Source organism: Tarenaya hassleriana, unplaced genomic scaffold (assembly GCF_000463585.1).
Source record: "Tarenaya hassleriana unplaced genomic scaffold, ASM46358v1 Cleome4, whole genome shotgun sequence".
NCBI lineage: Eukaryota > Viridiplantae > Streptophyta > Magnoliopsida > Brassicales > Cleomaceae > Tarenaya > Tarenaya hassleriana.
Genome location: NW_010966881.1, coordinates 388,361 through 406,074, shown reverse-complemented (window position 1 = coordinate 406,074; position 17,714 = coordinate 388,361). Strand labels below are relative to the sequence as shown.

Below are 17,714 nucleotides of genomic sequence, written 5' to 3'. Positions count from 1 at the left end.
TTCTCATGGGCTTCACACCAGGCCTTCTTCTTATTATGGGCCCGCATATTATATCCGCAATAGTACAGAAGGATGAACCCTAGTGTCCTTTGGTTCAACTATAATATGTTCTGAATGGCCTATTATAGCTTCTAATAGTTCTATATTTGGTGCCCCTTGCACTGCTTTTTTCGGATCGACACCCTCGGGCCGAGTGCGGACTCGGGCCCTAAAAGAAACTCTGATATACACGTTTGGTTTCACCGACGTCCAATCTGAGAATTTCTGATTCATTTGTCCTCCAATTAAATTTTTGTGTATTTGCAAATACGCCCCTAAATTATCCACTGCCGAATTTCATATAATCCGTCCACGTGTCCATCAAATTTTAAAATTGGAATCCAATTGGTGAAGAAAATTTTTCTAAAGGTATGCCTATGCGATAACCACAAGAAAAGTATGAGGTTTTCTGCGAACAAAAGAATATCGTTAATCAACAATTAATATTGGATAAAAAAATCATCAATTATATAACTTATTTTTAAAAAAATTATTGTAAATTTGTTAGAAAAACTATCAATTATTATTTTTAAATATTATACATGATATATTTAAATAAATATTATATTTTTAATATAATTTTTAGAATTGTATAATATATCTACATATATATGTTTTTTTTAATTTTATATATTTTATAACAATTGTTTTTAATAATTTAGATAGTTGATATTTTTTTTATTAAAACTAATAATTAATTGATTTTTTATAAAAAAAAATTAATAAAAAACTATTTTTAAATGGTTAATCCAAATAAAACACTTAACTTTACAATTTTAACAAAAAATATTGAAATTTCTTTTATCAAATAAATATTAAAATTTTTAAGTGGGTATAAAAAAATACTAAATTTTTTAAGTGATCTAAAAAATGATTTTTTTTAGGGATTTTTTTAAATAAATTATTTTTTATGAATAGTCAATGATTTTTTCTATAATGCATGTGAAGCCAATTTAGAGATAATATTCCATTTTTTAAGAGATATTTTTTGGATTTTTTGAAAAATATAATTGGGTTGAAAGTTTAGTTAGATTTTAGATTATAAAAAAATAAAAAATATAATTGTTTTTACGAGTTTGTCCTTGAAAAGATGACGAGTGAAAGAAACGTTCGAATCAATGTCGTTATCGTAATCATCGATCGTCTTTCCAAAAGACCCAGACGTATAGTTCCATTGAATCCCATGGCTGTCTCGTTGCCTTTCTCTCCGATCAGCCACTGGCTCTCGGTCCCTCCGTCTCGTCGGAGCTACGGTTACGACGAACCGCCGGCGAAGACGCGGTTCTCTCCGGCGAGCTCGTTGCCTCCTTGCGTCCTTGGTGCGAGCTTCGCGACGGTGTCGGCCGCTGGTTGGCGCGTCCGCCACCACCTGATCTTCACCACGGCGGCGGGGGTCGCGATGGATCCGGTGTTACAGGACGTCGGAGCTACGGCGGCGATTCTCGGCGGCGCGTATTCTCTCGTCTTCGCCTTCAAGAATCTCACGAAGCGAGATTTGATTCCGCAGGTTTGTTTCGTTTATAGTAGCCGCATTTTGATGATATCGTTTTCGATTTCTTAGGGAATTTAGCAGAGTAAACCGTTAAAAACTCAAAATCAGTGACATTGTAATTTGAAAATCCTATTATACGTTCAATCAATTGTTTTATTTTATTCGTAATCAGCTTCTTCTACTCGCATTCGGCTATTATGATTTCTATATTTAGAAATTTAGAATTCAACATCCCATAGAGGGGTTTAGGGTTGGTTCTGGGATGGGATTGAATTCAATGATAATTCCAAAAACTGTGGTAATTAGATGCAAAACACGGCTATGAAGCTTTAAATATAGTGTCGACAATCTGCAGAAGCAGAAGAGAGCAATTATTGAATCGTGTTGTACCAAAAAAAAAGTTTTTTTGAAGGGTGAGTTTAAAAGATGAACAAATGAACGTGCGGAATAGAAAACCAGTAGAAACAGGACAAAACTAATTTTGTTTCCTGTTTTGTTGTCCTGATTATTGATGAAGAATCTATTTCGATTGAACTCTTGTTTTCCATGTTTCTAGCAAACCCGGGTTTACATCCTTTACACATTCCTCTTTCTTTTTTTCGAAAATGTTACCAAGTCTTTTGCAAGTTTCCAAGAAACTTAAAGATCTGAAATTGATATGATTTCGTTGATTAGATGCTGAGTGAGTGTCATACATTTTGATGGTATCTGACGTATCAGCACCTGTAGATTCTTGATTGTTCTGGGAAATATTAGAGCAAACAAGAAGGTTTTCTCCTGTTGCTTTGTGGCAGAGTTTGAGCAGAAAGCTTGTGCATATACTATCAGGGCTGCTTTTCGCCCTTTCCTGGCCGATCTTCAGGTTTATTTTTTTTGCCGCTCTCATCTCGTGGATGCAAAATTGTCGGATTTCCTTGAGGATTTCAGGAATTTCCCTTGACAACTTCAGCTTTTGATCGTTTTAATCTTAGAGTAGCGCATCAACAGAGGCCCGATACTTTGCTGCTTTGGTTCCTCTAGTGAATTGCCTGAGGCTTCTTGTCAACGGTTTATCTGTATCTCCCGATGCCTCGCTTATCCAATCTGTAACCAGAGAAGGGAAAGCAGAGTAAATACCCGCACTCACCTCACCCTTATTCTTCTGTTCTGACTGAATTATCTTCCTATTAGTGTTTCTGAAACCGCTCACTGTTAATTTGCATGAACATGTAATCATTCCAGAGAGCTGCTTAAAGGTCCTTTGTATTACGTTATCGTATTGATCATCACTGTGCTCATGTTCTGGAGGGATTCTCCTATCGGTATGATCACATTGGCAATGATGTGCGGCGGCGACGGTAATTTCTCGTCTCTTGTCCCTAACCTCATTCACCAGATTTTGCATTTCCACTACCTATATATCTCCAAGTACGTGCTGTTTTAAACAATGACTGAATCGCTTTACATTCACGCTCTGTTCCGGTGTTGAGATAATAATTAGATCCACACGACTGATCCATAGGAATAGCTGACATCATGGGAAGAAGGTTCGGTTCCCAGAAGATTCCTTACAACCCAAGAAAGAGCTGGGTAGGAAGCGTCTCCATGTTCATCGTTGGCTTCACCATCTCCACGGGGTAAACCTCAAACCCACGATCATATATATATATATATATGCACACACACTCTTCTCTTTGAATAGGAAATAAGGTCTCTGGTTCTGGAGAAATAAACCCTAGATGACGTAAGGATCACCATAATTCAGATGTTTTCGATTACGCAGAGTACTCTACTATTACTCGAAACTCGGATACCTGAACTTGAATTGGGATACGGCCCTTCAAAGAGTGGCGTTGGTTTCGTTGGTGGCGACGATTGTCGAATCGCTTCCTATCACCGATCGTTTAGACGACAATCTATCGGTTCCGATGGCAAGCATTGTAGCTGCGTACGTAAGTTTTGGGTATTAAACATATGATGCTTATTATTGTACCTTCATGTCTTGTTTCCCACGGCACTGTCTTGATCCTTTGTATGTAGTAATTGTAATGGCGACATCTTTTATCCAACATGTAATGATGCTGAGACTGGGTCTTGGTTTCTCGTACGGACAAGTATGGGTTCGTTGTACCGTACTGAACTGTACTGGTCTGGTGCTGAGAAAATTGTTTAGGGTTTTATTATTTTATTGTTAATGTAACAGAATCTCTGGTCCGACAGGAATTAAGTGGAGCAGGTGTTCGAGATTCTCTCATAGGAATCTCTGCAAGAAATCTACCAGAAACTTTCGACGATTCTCAGATTGATCAAACGTCCTGTTAAGGAATTAAGAAAATATTAAAAAAATAGGGTTCTCACCCTCCAAAAAAAAACTTTTTTTTTGTGGATGAGGAGCATGATTGAAATGCATGTGCCAGGTCTCTCATATTTCATCCAATTTTCCTCTTCTCAAATCCTTTACCCTCCATCAAATTCCCCTCTCTCTCTCTCTCTCTCTCTCTCTCTCTCTCTCTCTCTCTCAACAATTGGTAACAAAATCTCAAATAACTAGATGAACTATAAAAATTCCAAGCTTTTGTCTAAACGATTTAAACGTTGTTTTACAGGCGCACATATGATTTATATTTATATATATATATACACACATATAATATATATTTCCGGTGCACATATGAATTTCATAAGAGATGTATATTTATCGATCACCAAACAAAAATGGAAACAGAAAACAAAAAAAAAAAAAGACGAGGAGAAATTGGCTCAGCTACTAACATTCAGTATTGTTCTCTTTGAGAGCTAGAGGTTCATACATAGGGGGCGGTTTCAATGGGGTCACGAATTTGATTAATAACCAATCAATCTCAACAAAGAAAAAAACCAAAAATTTTAGAACATTTTTTATAAATAAAAACTAAAAGTGAATTAAACCATATTCGATATAAAAAAACAACGAAATGGTCATACTATTTTTAAAGAAAAATCACATATAAATATTCAAGCGATAACAAAAATCCCACATAAATATCTAAAATATAAAACTTCTAAATAACTATATAAAGTTTTCGAAAAGTTTATATAAATATTTGAATTTTCTATTTTTTTTTCAAATCAACCAGTGTCAAATTCGTCAATTGACAACGTTAAATTATGTAACTGAATCTGACAACAAACAATGATTTGGCGATCGAAAATCCAAATCATCATCTATGCCACATGCCATATCATCTATACCGGTTTAGTATTTGAAATTGTAATACATCCAAATCGGTTTGAAGTGAATGATTTAGGTTTTTTGATTTTTTAAACCCTATTTGGTTCAATTACAATTTCAAGTATTAAACCGGTATAAATAACGTGGTATGTGACATGAACAAATCAACAAATCACCGTTTGTTGTTAGATTCCAAAGGTCGACCACTTCCATGTTCGTACAAATTTTTGCATGTGAAGCAGAGAGAGAGAGAGAGAAGATGAATCACAGTGTAACGTATGCATATTCGTACAAGTCATGGAGTAGTTGAATTTACTAAACACAACACTTGAAAACGGCCAAAAACAGAAACTTAACCATTTATTATCTTTATTCCATTATACAGAGAGTATTCCCACCCACAAACATTGGGGGGGGGGGGCAAAAATGGTATTTTACAGAAACATCCCTTGACTCCACATGACATAACAATCTTACTGATAATCCCCAAAACAAAAAGAATCGGAATTCTAACAAAAGAGTTAAATATCTTCTTACCAGAGATGAGACATTGCTTCAGATACCGTGAGTGTCTTCTAGGCGACAGTCATTCCCTATGAGCCTCTCGTTTCCCTTTACATTCTTCCTGCTTTTGCTATACAAATCCTAAGATCCAGACCTCCATTCTAAAACGCTGTGACGCTGTTGCTGTCGCTAATCGCTAACCGCTGTTTCCACGGAGATTCTTATCCACGAATTTCTCTTTCTCTCTCCGTCCGGAGTCCTGTCAGTGCTTATTGCTTCCGTCGAAATGTGGGTCTGTGTTGTGACTTGTGAAGCTTTTTCATTCGGATGGGAAGTAGCTGTCGTAGATGGAGACCCGATTTAACGCGTCGAAGTTGGCTTTTAACCCGACAAACTGGCTTCCCAGCTGGGCACAACCTGCGTCCGGCCATCTGCATCCTCCCTCTCGCGTACCTAACGGGCAGAAACCTTCGCAAACTCTGCTTACAAGATTCTCGGGACTATTTCCCGATACATCCGAGTCGCCATCCCGATCCCATTGCCTGTGGTTCTCGGATGGTCTCTTTGGAGGGGAGTGAGAGAACATTGGCGGGTTGCTCTCGACGTCAACTGTGCAATCCCCGGTCTTTGTGAAGTTAACCTTGCATCCCAATGATTGGACGACTCGTTTTATCGCTGCACATTCCTTTGTTGCTCTGTTTTCAGATTCTCTAGCCGAGCAGCTCAGCTGTCTCTCTCTTATCAACTCTGCACCCAACGACTCCATTGCACAAGCCATCTCCTCGACCTTCTTTTCCACTGCTTCTTTCTCCTGTTTCATGTTTTTTCACCCAACCCGAGAAACAATCAAGACATTTACTTGATCATAATAGAGTTGAAGTTAAACTTCGAATCAGGACTCCCTGAACAGAGAAGAAAACGATAAAAACTGAACAAAAGTTTCGAGATTGCTGAGCTTCAACGAGAAGAAAGAAGGGGAACCCTTTCCAGCAGTAACTTTCTCTCCAATAGATGTGTCATGTGGTTTTTTAATATTTGCCCAGGATATGGAAGGAAGAAAGGAGTCGAGCTCCAAAACCAGGAAGGGAAAGAAGGACGAGTTACCTTCTGCGTTTCAGAGTACTTCACTGCCATGGCTCTACACTGGAACTCGATTTCTGTAGCACTAGCCTCCATGGGGCAGGCCCAACGAAGGTGGAACTGAGGCCAGATGGTTGGGGCAAGAGCTGCTGCGGGAGGAAGTAAAGGGCCGTTATATCTCAAAGGATCATAAAAGGGATTAATGTGGACATGAGACGTTCCAACGGATGAACGTATATCGGCCAAGTACGCCCACATGCACCCACACGATTCAGGAATCCCGCATTGTTGCCTCTCCTTCTCACTGAAATTTCCACCATATAAAGTACGGTAAAATATACACCAAGAGGTTTCATGAACTTTCCAGCATAAGTTTTGCTCCATTTCAGACGCATAACGCGGTGAACTAGAGATTTTACAAATAAATTTCATTAGGTGACGAAGAAAACTTACCTATTGCACAAGAAGTTTCCAAAACGACATGAAAGCACGCAGTCCATGAAATCTACCAGGAAAGTCTGAAATGCCACGTTTAAGGCAATGAGCATTTTTACGGGATGAAGTTCAACGTGAGATAGGTCAACCTTCATACATACCGAAGAAAACTCAAAAGCAGAAGGATACATCCGCAATAGCTGTGCAACACAATCAACCCACTGCAAATACATAGGCATGAACATCCTATTCAGACTCAACGGTCAAAGAAGATCCAACCACATCACAGGAATCATTATAATTGCAAGTAATAGCAGCTCACCTGCAAAAATATTGGAGAAAAGTTGTTCTGCCCGTGGGAAGAGCTAGAAGATTGAGAAGCCATCGCTGCTGAAGACTGCCGAGCTGGAGATGAAGGATAGCTTCCAGCAGAAGAAGAAGAAGACTGTCTTGGTAATTCGATACCAGATCCTGATATATTAGGCATTCCAACACGATCTGAAAATGGGTGTCCAAAGGCTAGCCAATCCTTCTCGACAAGAGCCTGATGTTTAAGGACAGAACAATAGCAATGACAACATAAGACAATGATGCAGCATAACAACCACCTCATCAAGGTTGTCGATGTGAATGAATTAGTAGTTGGAAAGAAAATGCAATATGGTAGTGTTCTCATTCAATGGACAGAAAAACATGAATCAACGGTGGGAAAACTTTGAAATAAGTTAGTAATTAACATACTATGCAGAAGCGTTAAAGCACCAGTTCCAGTTAGCTACAACAGATTCTATGAGCAAAAATCATGAGTTTCAAGATGGAAAACCTGAACATGAAAATGACTTGACTAAATTTCTCACTCACCAGAAATGAAAAAAAAAAGGTACTGAAACATACCAAAATAAAAGCCTAAGGATACCTGAAACCCAGCAAATGTCCTGTAGTATGGATCAAGCGATAAGCATGCAAGAGCAACCAGCTGAGTTGTTCGGTCCCACCCATCACTACGCAAACACATCATGAGACAAAATGGTTTTTCTACAACGAACACCAAACTGTCTTTTTCAATCTTTTTTTACAACCTATATATATTACGCCTCCACCTCAGGCACTGCATCTTTTATACCGCGCATCCAGAAACTTATATCCAAGCAAAACAATGAGATTATGTGACCCTGAGATGACTAACCTGCAGTGCACAAGAACAGATGCGGACTCCATGGCAACACGTGCAGCAATCCATGCTGCACCAGCTAAGATGCTCTGGACATGTATCAGCCAACCACTATCTCCGAGTGTAGATACTGATGCAGACATACTACTGAGATTACCTCCTCCCCACGTCCAATCACCATGTCTCTGCCAATTCCACATATAAAGAGATACATCCATCAGTCGAAACAGAAGACACAGATATATGACAGATCATGGTGTATCATCAAAATGAGCCTAAGGACGCCATTATAACCCCCATCAACCAATAAAATTTTCATGACACTGCAAAAACAGCGAAGTAGCAGACTTTCATATAATAACTAACTAAATCATGTTCACGTCTTTAAGCATAACTTCAGGACACATCCGATTTCATTGCTCAAATATCTAAAGATTACATGCTAACAAGAGAATTAGAAAAGCATTATCAATGTGTGGGAAACGAAAAGGAGAGTGCACTCAGATATTTATACAAATTACAAGTACAAAAAGTTCCTAGGTACACAGTGCTTACCAAGAATGATGACACCCCATCGGATGATGTTGTACCGTGCATGTCTAAATAATCTCTCAGCCGGGAGAAGCTCTCTCTCATCGCATGTATGTTGTCTATTCCAAAGAAAACAATCTGAAGAAAGAAAAACCATAAGTAAAACCAAGCAATTTCAGAAGAGTGAGACTGAGCATTAAAATGGCATAAATCAATTACAGACTTCAGATTGAAAATAATTTGAAGAAGATTCTGAGCCCCCTCCCATTGCTCCATTTGCTAACGCATTTTTCCTAGGTCTTGCATCTGCGATATAAAGCTTCCTACAACGTAAAAACAAGATGAGCTTCATGCATCTTTTTTAATACACCTAAAAAAGTATCAACCCTATTGGACATATCACCAATGACAGAATGTAATTTTCTATTCCAATCAAACAGAGAACTTTTGATGTATCAGATCCCAGAGGATAATCTGAAGATCATCAAAATCAACAAGTATGTGATAATTTCTAGCTGCGAAGAGCATTCATGATTCATATGCTTTTTACTTGCAAGTCTTTATAAAATATTGACTACAAAACCATGCAAGAAATGCAACCACCAAAGATATAGAACTAAAGATGAAAAATTAATTCAGTAAGTCCAGATGGTTAATGTTCAACGAAATGAGTATGAATTCCACACACACAAAAAAAAAACTCACCTTCGCGCTCCCTTATGATCACCTAGTTGGGTGCAGAATGAAGCAGCAAGCTTCTCATCATAGTTACTGTAGAAAGACGGATGAAATAAATCAAGGATCGAAATTCAGGAAGTAGGAGCTGAAACACAAAAGTTCAGAATGTATTGTCCAAAGGACTTGGAGATCAAAACTGAAAGATTAAGGTATCGTCTACATTTCCAGTCAAAAAGTTGTAACTTCCATACCTCCTCATGTTCATCATAAGACCAACTAAAGGTTGGGATGAGCGTGCAAGCACAGCTCCACCTCCTATTACCAAGACCAGGAAGCAGCATGTCAATGTGGAAGCTCCACTGACAAAGTAATCGAAAGCAAAAAGAGTAGATGGGTTTCTACCTGGCTGACACCACGTTATCACAGGTAAGCGGCACCTTGCCCGGAAAGTAGATGCCTGGAGTAGGTCTTCGTCACTGGCACCAACAGAAATGTGTTAGTTTGCTTTTCTTGTTTAACAAGTAAAGATGATTACATTGCATACAAGATCAAGGGATCGAGTTGGAAGATGGCCTAATTCCGGAACAATAGCAGGGAGAGACCAAATGATCAACCAATAGTATAATGAAGAAGAGTCTTTTAGTTAATTCAAAAGATTAGATACCAGAGTAAAGCTCTCACTATTTGAGCACATATATACTGTTAACAATTCTCAAGGAGGCATTGGTATAGAATACTTCTAATTCCTCTATAAGGATCTCAGTATCCTACCTTATGGATCTTGGAACCATCAAAGCAAACGGGTAAGTCGGACACAAGTTAAAATTGGAGTTTAAGTCGGTTATCCGCCACAACTCATTGGAAAATGTGAATGATCCATCTTCGATCATATCCATCGATGCTCGTAACGAACTTCTTCCGAGAAGACGGAAATATTCATTCAGCAATCTTTCCTTGGGGTTCGTGTTACGGAATCTCGAACACCCGCAGACAAAGGTATAAAGATCCCAGATTCTCACTGGCTTGCTACACATCAACAAGGCATCAAACACAGCGCGTCTCTACAAAGGCATGCTGAAAATCACATAGAGTTCAAGGGGAAGAGTTGCATAAAGCAGAATAGGAGGACAGGAGAGTTTCACCTGTTTGGTTCGAGGGCGAAAACCATAAACAATTATTCTCATGTCTTTGCCTGAAAAATGTAAGTGATTTCCAGCAAATAAAACCTTAAGTTAACATGAAATTCAACAGAAGATACAAAATCATCAATAAAGGAGCCTTTGACCAACATCACTGCAAGGTAACGTCCACTTGAAAAGACAATTGTTGGCACGAAAAGAAAAAAAAAACAGAAGCCAAACTATTGTTGACACCAAAGATGCAATCCACACATGTACTTCATGCCACAAGCCTTATCTATAATATTATCTTCCCTATCACCTTCTTCTACTATTTTGGTCATCTATTTTATCTCACCTCGTACCTCAATATGGCATATTTCCTTTTGACGAGTTCGAGCATGGGAATAGGATTCCCAGCAGTTATGGGAAAGGCCTAGAGCACAGTAAAATATCCTAGTATTTTTCAGCTAGGCTTGCAAGAGCCAGACTGAAGGGCCGACTTGGCTCAGCGGTAAAACCATTTACCGTGGGCCGTGGGGTCTGAGGTCGCGGGTTCGAATCCACCTCTCTACATTAAAATGTAGGGGTAAGGTGGCCTAATGTATTCTCTTCCCAAGCACCCCCACTAGATACGAACTGGGTTGGTCCTTGCAGGAGTCAAACTAACTAAAAGTACTCAAAATAAGCACTGGACAAGTAGAACATACCGGTGACCTGTAAAAGACGTCTTGGCGGATATTTGTCAGACTGACGAGTATTTGATTGGCTTTTCTGCATCTATGTATGAAACAACAATACACACAAATAACCATGTCAAACTTTGGATACTAACTTCATGAATTTCATCCCGAGAGATACAGAAACTAACCGTTTTGTTAAACTTCTCAATAGTCGCCAACGGAATCGTACCTAGTGGAATAATCTGTCCGGTTCCTTCACTCTTTATAAGAGAAACAAAGAATTGATTGATCAAAAGTACAAAAGAATTCAGTTACATACTTGAGAAATTAAAGCCGTACTGCAGAATTTCTGAATGATACGTAAGCCTATGAACCACATTATTCAATGTATTATACTAATGACAAGCAGAATTGATCAAAATCCAAGAAATCGGAGGCAAACATTGTAATGACTTGCCGCGCCAAGAAGTAGTAGAAGAAAGACACAATCATACCAGAAAAAGAATACGGAAATTGGTCACCAACAGGGTCCCAGCTTCATCAGTGTTAATGAGGACGACTCCATAACCCTGAAACCAAATTCTAAAACCAAATCAATCCGTAGAAATTCCTCCGTGAAAAAGACATTCATAAAAGATTGAAAATACAGATTCCTTCAGCCACCAACAATGCCGGAGGTAAAGAACCAACTTCGACAAAACCCAATACACAAGCCCCGAGTAAAGTTTACCCATCAAGTCTCAATTTGAAAATAAATTCTTTTTTTTTTAAATAAAAAATCTCGCTACCAATTCAACCATTAGTACAACCGGGATTCAAGAAATCAAAACAAAAACAAATAATTTGCAACACCCTGAAGACGTACCTCGACGATAACCTTCTCTGCTTCAAGCAAGCAATCCAAATTCTCAAAAGAAACGGACCGCGAAACTGGCTGATCCGGGAGAAAAGAACATATTAAATTATCGACCATATACACCAGGAATACGCGTAATTTGAATCTCATACCTAACTATACGCGAAGTTAATAGACAGAAACAATAAGCTATTCGTCCATGCACAAATTGGGGAAGGGGAAGCACGGAGAAAACCCTAGAATTTGGAGAATTGAGAAGCGATACCTCGATTTTGGTCCACTCAAGCGCGTCCCAGCTACCGGTACCTTCCATCTTATCCGACTCCGAAGAATCTCGGAGCGACCGTGATCGACCAGACGGTGGCCTCGGCGCCGTCATGACACGTCAAGGGGAGAGAGAGAGGGAGGGAGAGGGGCTTCTGGATACACAAAATACGACGCAGTTTCTGTGGAACGGCTTCCTTACGTTAATTACAAATAATAGAAATTTGATTTAAGGACGAAAATGACACTAAATTAATTTAGCTGCCAAAAACAGCAATGCAGCAAATTAGAGAGGAAGTTTTATCACTTGTTGTGAGCGAGCCAACAAAGCACAGAAACGTTCGATGATGATGATGATGATGATGATGATGATTTTTTCCTAATAATGATATAATTTCTATTTTTTCCTCCACAATAAATAATTTCTATCCCCACTTGAATTTAAATAATAATAATGATAATAATAATAATAGTTTCTGTTTTTTTGCTTTGCAATAAATAATTTCCATTCCCATTTGAATTTAAATTGAATGAATGAAAGCGACTGTTTGGTAATACATACCATTGCAGAGGTCCATTAATAGTAACATGAATTATGACACTTTATATATAAATTTAATCTAAGTCATTTAAGTTCAGACATTTCCTTCCTTATTTATAAACTGCAATCTGCATCATAGACCTTATCATCCCTTGACAATATTGAAACGAAGAAATACGCGCGCGTGTGTGTAATTGTATGTATATGTGCCCGCAACAATGGATCTCTTTCATTTTTGTCTCAAACTCCTGAAATTGCTACAAAATGTCCCAAATCCGAAAACTTTAACCAATCACAAACAAATTGTTGATGTTTCAGAAATAAAGTCAGGTACAAAAGGGCAAAGCATCCTGTCACATAGCATTTACAGAATCAAACTCTCAACCCACATGGTTTATGCATAAAAATCAGTATATTTCACCTAAACAAATTTCTAGAGGATATTCACAACTCATCATTGATCCTAAGAGATTTCATAATCTGGCAATCCAAGAAGATAGGGGAAAAAAAAAGAGGAATGCTTATACCTTTCACCAAACTTTCGAAAGTACTCAGCTATTTCTCATCCTCCGGCTTACGAGGGTTCGTACGAGCAATGCCCTAAATATCGAAAGTCAGCCGCTTTTCATCGTAGACCTTATCATCATCCGTTCGAGGAGGTTCTCTTCTTTTCCTAGCCCAAACATTTCTCAGATGGGGCCTTCTTGCAGAACCTTGGAGTTAAGTTCCCGACCGAATCTCCAGACATAGTTCAGACCAACAAGAAGCTCGGTGATGGTAGCTTCGACCTTCTGCTGGTTCGCAAAGTAAAGGGTCTGTACCAAAACTATGTTTGTCCTGGAAACCGAACTTTGATGCTCGTAACTCCTCTCTGATTGCCATTTTATCATATTGTGCGCTAGAGGAGAAAGCCATTCCAATATACCTATCATTGCGTCGGTCCATTCTTTTGCCAGAATGGGATCATATACTGTCGAAGAGGTCAATCTTTTTGAGTATGGCTTTAGCTTTTCCCTCAGAGAAGTTCTCAGGCTTGCGGGTAACATGTTGTAAAGGTCACCTCTTGCATCATCACCGATCAAGTGAGGAGATGCCACGAATCTCTGTATCACGATAATGACATTTGCATAGTGTAACGCTAGGCAGGCGGCACCCAGAGTATCAGGAGGAGCATCTAACAATTTTGGTCGTGGTTGAAATGCCAAGTTATCTGTGTGAGCAAAATTAGGGTTACTCTCAGAAAGATGACGATCAGCACTGCTATTCCTAGCTCCATTCTTGATCCGAATGCTGAGAGGAGTAATCCCATCTTGAGAAACCATACAACCTTTAAACGGACCCACTTGAGTTAACCGATTGGGTTTTTTACCTGAGGAAATGGGAGATTTTTCAGGGGTCTGCGTCTGCCCCATTTTCTTGCTGCTTTTGCGCATTCCAGCAATCAGACCGGATTTTGCAGTTAACTTTCCAAGTGGACCTGAGTAGAACTTGAAACGTTTGCTCTTTTCTGGAACAAGAAGGCCTGATTTAGGTGATGAGGTGCTGAGAGGGCCCGAAAGAAAATCGCTCATCTTTGTGGATCTTGTAGTAGGTGGACCTGATGCTGGGGTTGAATATCTTCCAAGTGGACCAGAAGCAAATTTGGGAAGACTACTGGCCTCAGATTGATGTGGCAAAGCTTGCGAAAATGTAGAAAATAAAGGGCTACGACCCATGAAATCAGAATCCACTGAGCTCAAATCACTTGACTCTGCTGTAGAACTAATGCCAAAAACATATTCGATCCTGCTAAATATTGTAAAGATCGATCTAGCCAAGAGAAGCATGGTGAAATCATAAGTCCGGTTCCAAAGAGACACCCCCCGCAAATTCTTCACTTCCTGTTGTTTCCATGAGATTTTTTTCTGATACTCAAGTAAACTCTTGGATGCAGCCTCACTAGACATCATTCTCTTAAAAGTCTGCTCGAGATCCGCCAGGATTTCCGTCTCCTGGTACAGACTTGCATTAGCCGAGATAAAACGTTCCATCTTCTTCATTTTCCTATCCATTTTCTTCCACCCAAACCGCCATCCATATGGGTCAGCCCCTTTCTTCATCATGTCACCAAAACAATTCTCAAAGCTCTTCAAACCGGGATCCTCGCATTTCCTCGCAAGCCTAGCCACAGATTTCGCCACATTCTCCATACTCTCCATCAATTCTACACATACTAAACTTACGATGAAATTATCGTCTTCAGAAACAAGCTTCTTTATCCCCACAGAATTGGTTATCTCATCTCTAAGCCTTTCGATATTCTTGTCGCTTAAAGACTGCCACAAATGAACCAATTTCGACATCAAGCTTGCAACCTCGAAAGCCAACACTCCAATCACCACCTTCTCCGAGCCGCCTTCATGCCTTTTCGGGAGTCTCCACAGTTTACGGAACCATGATTCAGCCACCATATTCTCAGGCAAAGTCCTCTGAGTAGCATAAAACAAAACAAAGAAACCAACACAATTACCATAATGACTCACATATATGAATCACCATCTCAAGCAATTCGCTAACCAAACAATTAGTAACTACAAAAACAATCTACACACGGTGAAACAATTTGCAAAAACTCGCCATCATATTCAAGGGTCTCGAACTGAGATGGAATTCGGATAAAGAACATTACAGATGCACTAAAATACGAGGGGAAGTAAAAAATTACACTAAAGAAAATGAAGTATACGACAAAATATAAGCAGCGAATACCTCACGAGAGCAAGAAGCACGCAGAATTGGAATTTACTGAAAGGTTATGTTCTTTAGCTCATTACACAACAAAGTTTCAAAACTTGAAGTTGTGGGTAGTCAATTAGCGGAAACCCTAACACAAATCACTGAAACCCCATGATTACAATCATAATTTTCGCCATACCCAACAAGATAACGCGGGCAGAAACAGACAAAACCAGTAAAATACCGATCGAGAAAGAGCTTACCGATCATTCGAAGAAAGATATGAACCGGAGAAAATTCTGAAAAAAGCGAGAGGGGTTGATAGAGAGAGAGAGAGAGTGGCGAGGAAGACGCAAACGAAGACTAGAGCCACATGGAGAGGAAAAAGCAGAAAACTGTAGCGAGCGTGTGTGAGAGAGTGTAAGTTGAAGTTCCTAAATTTGCCTTCTTTTAGTATTTGTGATACGATCCTATATTTTACTATATTTTTTATTTCACCCCAAAGGTCTTGGTAATTAGAACCAGGACACCTTTCGGTCTTAATGGTAGTTTCGCATTTTAACATGTGAGGAATTTCATATGAACATCGTTATAAAGCCTAATATAATAAATTTATTTAAAACTCCTAACACTTTTCTTTTGGTATAAAGGTGCTTTGATATATTAATATAAGGGAAATTATATTTATAAAATCAGAATTTCAAAAGATACAGGGATTCCCATGGGTACGGGCCAAAAAGACAAACACATTGTTATCAAGAACTAGTTAATGCGATACCATAGTTGCAGAACTTCATTCATGCTTCATTCTCCCGATATTTGCAATGATATAAGGACGTTTCTCATGAGCCGATCGACCTTGAACTGCATTTGGTTCAGCGATGTCCACTGATCTTTGTGAACACGACCGTTTCTCTACTTCCATATCTCATATACTACTAATTGCGTCAACACCTTCATCACGGTTCGCCTAATTCCTGCGTCCGTGTGCATTCCCCGCTTAATCCATTCTAGACTGCAACGTACATCAGGGCGAGGATTATCACCCAGCTTCCGAGCAAAATACAACCATAGTGCAGAACTGTAGTCATACATGAAGAAGAGATGTCCGTGTGTTTCAGCATCTTTACAGTATAAGATGCACCTATTAGGCCCTTGAATACCCCATTGCGATACCCGGTCGCTCATCGGCAACCGCTGATGCAGGACCTACCACATAGTGAAAGAGTATCGGAGGATGCAATATCTAAACCATACCAACTCATACCAGGGAACTGTCGGATTTGGCCGCCAGAGCTGCTCCCAGATATGCCTCGATATAAAAGATGGTCGGAAATCATTTTCTTTGTGCCTCCAGAGGTAGGAATCAGGTCCATAGCTGGAAAATGGTGTCGCCATAGATGATAGGATGATTTGAAGTTGTTGAATATTGTTGTTTCTGGCCTCCGGTAAATTCCGCTGACCGTTGCGGACTGCATCTACAACTTTGACCGTTTTATACAGTATCAGTAGTCTCGGACCGGACAGCCCGGTAAACTCAATCAGTAGTCCAACACTAACCCAATTTTCATACCAGAACGATACATTTTCTCCATTACCTAGCTGAACCTTAACAAACTGTCTTGCTTGCTCCTTAATTCGGAGCAGATTCCTAACACTTAATATTTCGAGTGATTTGTATTTCATAATTTCTAATTACATCGCTTGTATCCTTATTAATATTATAAATGATGTATTCCAGATTATCTTGAGCATTAGACCTACTAAGCAAATTTCAATAAAATTGGACTAACTAATTTAATTTGCACTGATTATAAAAATACAATTTTATTTTCATTTTTTCTATAAATTTTATATATAATAGTGTTAAGACGTTAAAATGGATCGTTAACATATGTATTTTATTCAATTATAACATTAAATCATAATAAGCATTTAGGCTGTAAATCAAATATGTTATAGAAATGATAAGTACGTAAATCAAATCAGTTTTGGATATATCAGTTACTCTATTCAAATGTAATCAATTAAAAATTCTGATATTCTACTCATTACTCATTAGAATTTGAATTTATAAATTAAAATTATATATATTCAACTTGATTCGAATTTCTCAATTCTTTTATATATTTGATAAAATTAAAAACACATTATTTATATTTACTACAAATTATATTAATCTTTTTAAAAAAATTGAAATTAGGTTCATTATTTTAATTATATATGATATTGATGTTGATTAAAAATAAAAAAATACATTTTTTGTACAGAACATAAATTCAGATAGTGAATATTTACGGGTATGACATAGGACCTCAAAATTAAATTGTAATATCTGATATATTTGGATATTTGATTTGAATATATTAAAAAAAATTAAAGCGACCAATCTTAAAAAATGTAGAAATATCACAAAA

General features: G+C 38.5%; 3 protein-coding genes across 5 annotated transcripts; 1 reads left to right on the top strand and 2 right to left on the bottom strand.

The window, feature by feature from the left end:
* Positions 1-1,207: 1,207 nt before the first annotated feature.
* On the top strand, positions 1,208-3,698 carry LOC104823195 (phytol kinase 1, chloroplastic). The gene is made up of 6 exons (XM_010554638.2): positions 1,208-1,546; positions 2,326-2,393; positions 2,508-2,639; positions 2,753-2,868; positions 3,033-3,147; positions 3,294-3,698. Exons 1-6 carry the CDS (start codon positions 1,223-1,225, stop codon positions 3,478-3,480), a joined length of 942 nt encoding a protein of 313 aa, XP_010552940.1. The 5' UTR covers positions 1,208-1,222; the 3' UTR covers positions 3,481-3,698.
* A 1,351-nt stretch (positions 3,699-5,049) lies between these two features.
* Positions 5,050-12,238, bottom strand: LOC104823194 (phosphatidylinositol-3-phosphatase myotubularin-1-like). Of its 3 annotated transcripts, none has more exons than XM_010554635.2 (19): positions 12,043-12,238; positions 11,787-11,855; positions 11,416-11,490; positions 11,110-11,181; positions 10,949-11,012; positions 10,263-10,312; positions 9,892-10,181; positions 9,523-9,596; positions 9,372-9,435; positions 9,148-9,213; positions 8,666-8,765; positions 8,467-8,580; positions 7,927-8,096; positions 7,657-7,741; positions 7,063-7,284; positions 6,902-6,961; positions 6,759-6,823; positions 6,330-6,609; positions 5,050-6,036 (listed from the first exon to the last, which is right to left on the bottom strand). In XM_010554635.2, exons 1-19 carry the CDS (start codon positions 12,154-12,156, stop codon positions 5,545-5,547), a joined length of 2,526 nt encoding a protein of 841 aa, XP_010552937.1. In that variant the 5' UTR covers positions 12,157-12,238; the 3' UTR covers positions 5,050-5,544. The 3 variants fall into 3 exon arrangements, with proteins under 3 accessions (XP_010552937.1, XP_010552936.1, XP_010552939.1); XM_010554634.2 differs by having other exon boundaries at positions 10,949-11,018; positions 12,043-12,237; XM_010554637.1 differs by lacking the exons at positions 11,110-11,181; positions 11,416-11,490; positions 11,787-11,855; positions 12,043-12,238 and having other exon boundaries at positions 9,892-10,146; positions 10,949-11,018.
* Positions 12,239-12,847: 609 nt separating this feature from the next.
* Positions 12,848-15,689, bottom strand: LOC104823193. The gene is made up of 2 exons (XM_010554633.1): positions 15,561-15,689; positions 12,848-15,050 (listed from the first exon to the last, which is right to left on the bottom strand). The coding sequence occupies exon 2, from the start codon at positions 15,030-15,032 to the stop codon at positions 13,272-13,274; it is 1,761 nt and encodes a 586-aa protein (XP_010552935.1). The 5' UTR covers positions 15,033-15,050; positions 15,561-15,689; the 3' UTR covers positions 12,848-13,271.
* Between the last annotated feature and the right edge of the window lie 2,025 nt (positions 15,690-17,714).

What these genes read in the sequence shown, in the direction of transcription:
- LOC104823195 (XM_010554638.2), top strand. Translation starts at nt 1,223, where the DNA reads ATGGCTGTCTCGTTGCCTTTCTCTCCGATCAGCCACTGGCTCTCGGTC. An exon ending in AGCGAGATTTGATTCCGCAG is followed by an intron (nt 1,547 to 2,325) that starts GTTTGTTTCGTT and finishes GCTTTGTGGCAG; the next exon opens with AGTTTGAGCAGAAAGCTTGT. An exon ending in ACCAGAGAAGGGAAAGCAGA is followed by an intron (nt 2,640 to 2,752) that starts GTAAATACCCGC and finishes TAATCATTCCAG; the next exon opens with AGAGCTGCTTAAAGGTCCTT.
- LOC104823194 (XM_010554634.2), bottom strand. Translation starts at nt 12,156, where the DNA reads ATGACGGCGCCGAGGCCACCGTCTGGTCGATCACGGTCGCTCCGAGAT. An exon ending in TTGAGTGGACCAAAATCGAG is followed by an intron (nt 11,856 to 12,042) that starts GTATCGCTTCTC and finishes CTCCCGGATCAG; the next exon opens with CCAGTTTCGCGGTCCGTTTC. An exon ending in TCTGTTCTTGTGCACTGCAG is followed by an intron (nt 7,742 to 7,926) that starts GTTAGTCATCTC and finishes GTGTTTGCGTAG; the next exon opens with TGATGGGTGGGACCGAACAA.
- LOC104823193 (XM_010554633.1), bottom strand. Translation starts at nt 15,032, where the DNA reads ATGGTGGCTGAATCATGGTTCCGTAAACTGTGGAGACTCCCGAAAAGG.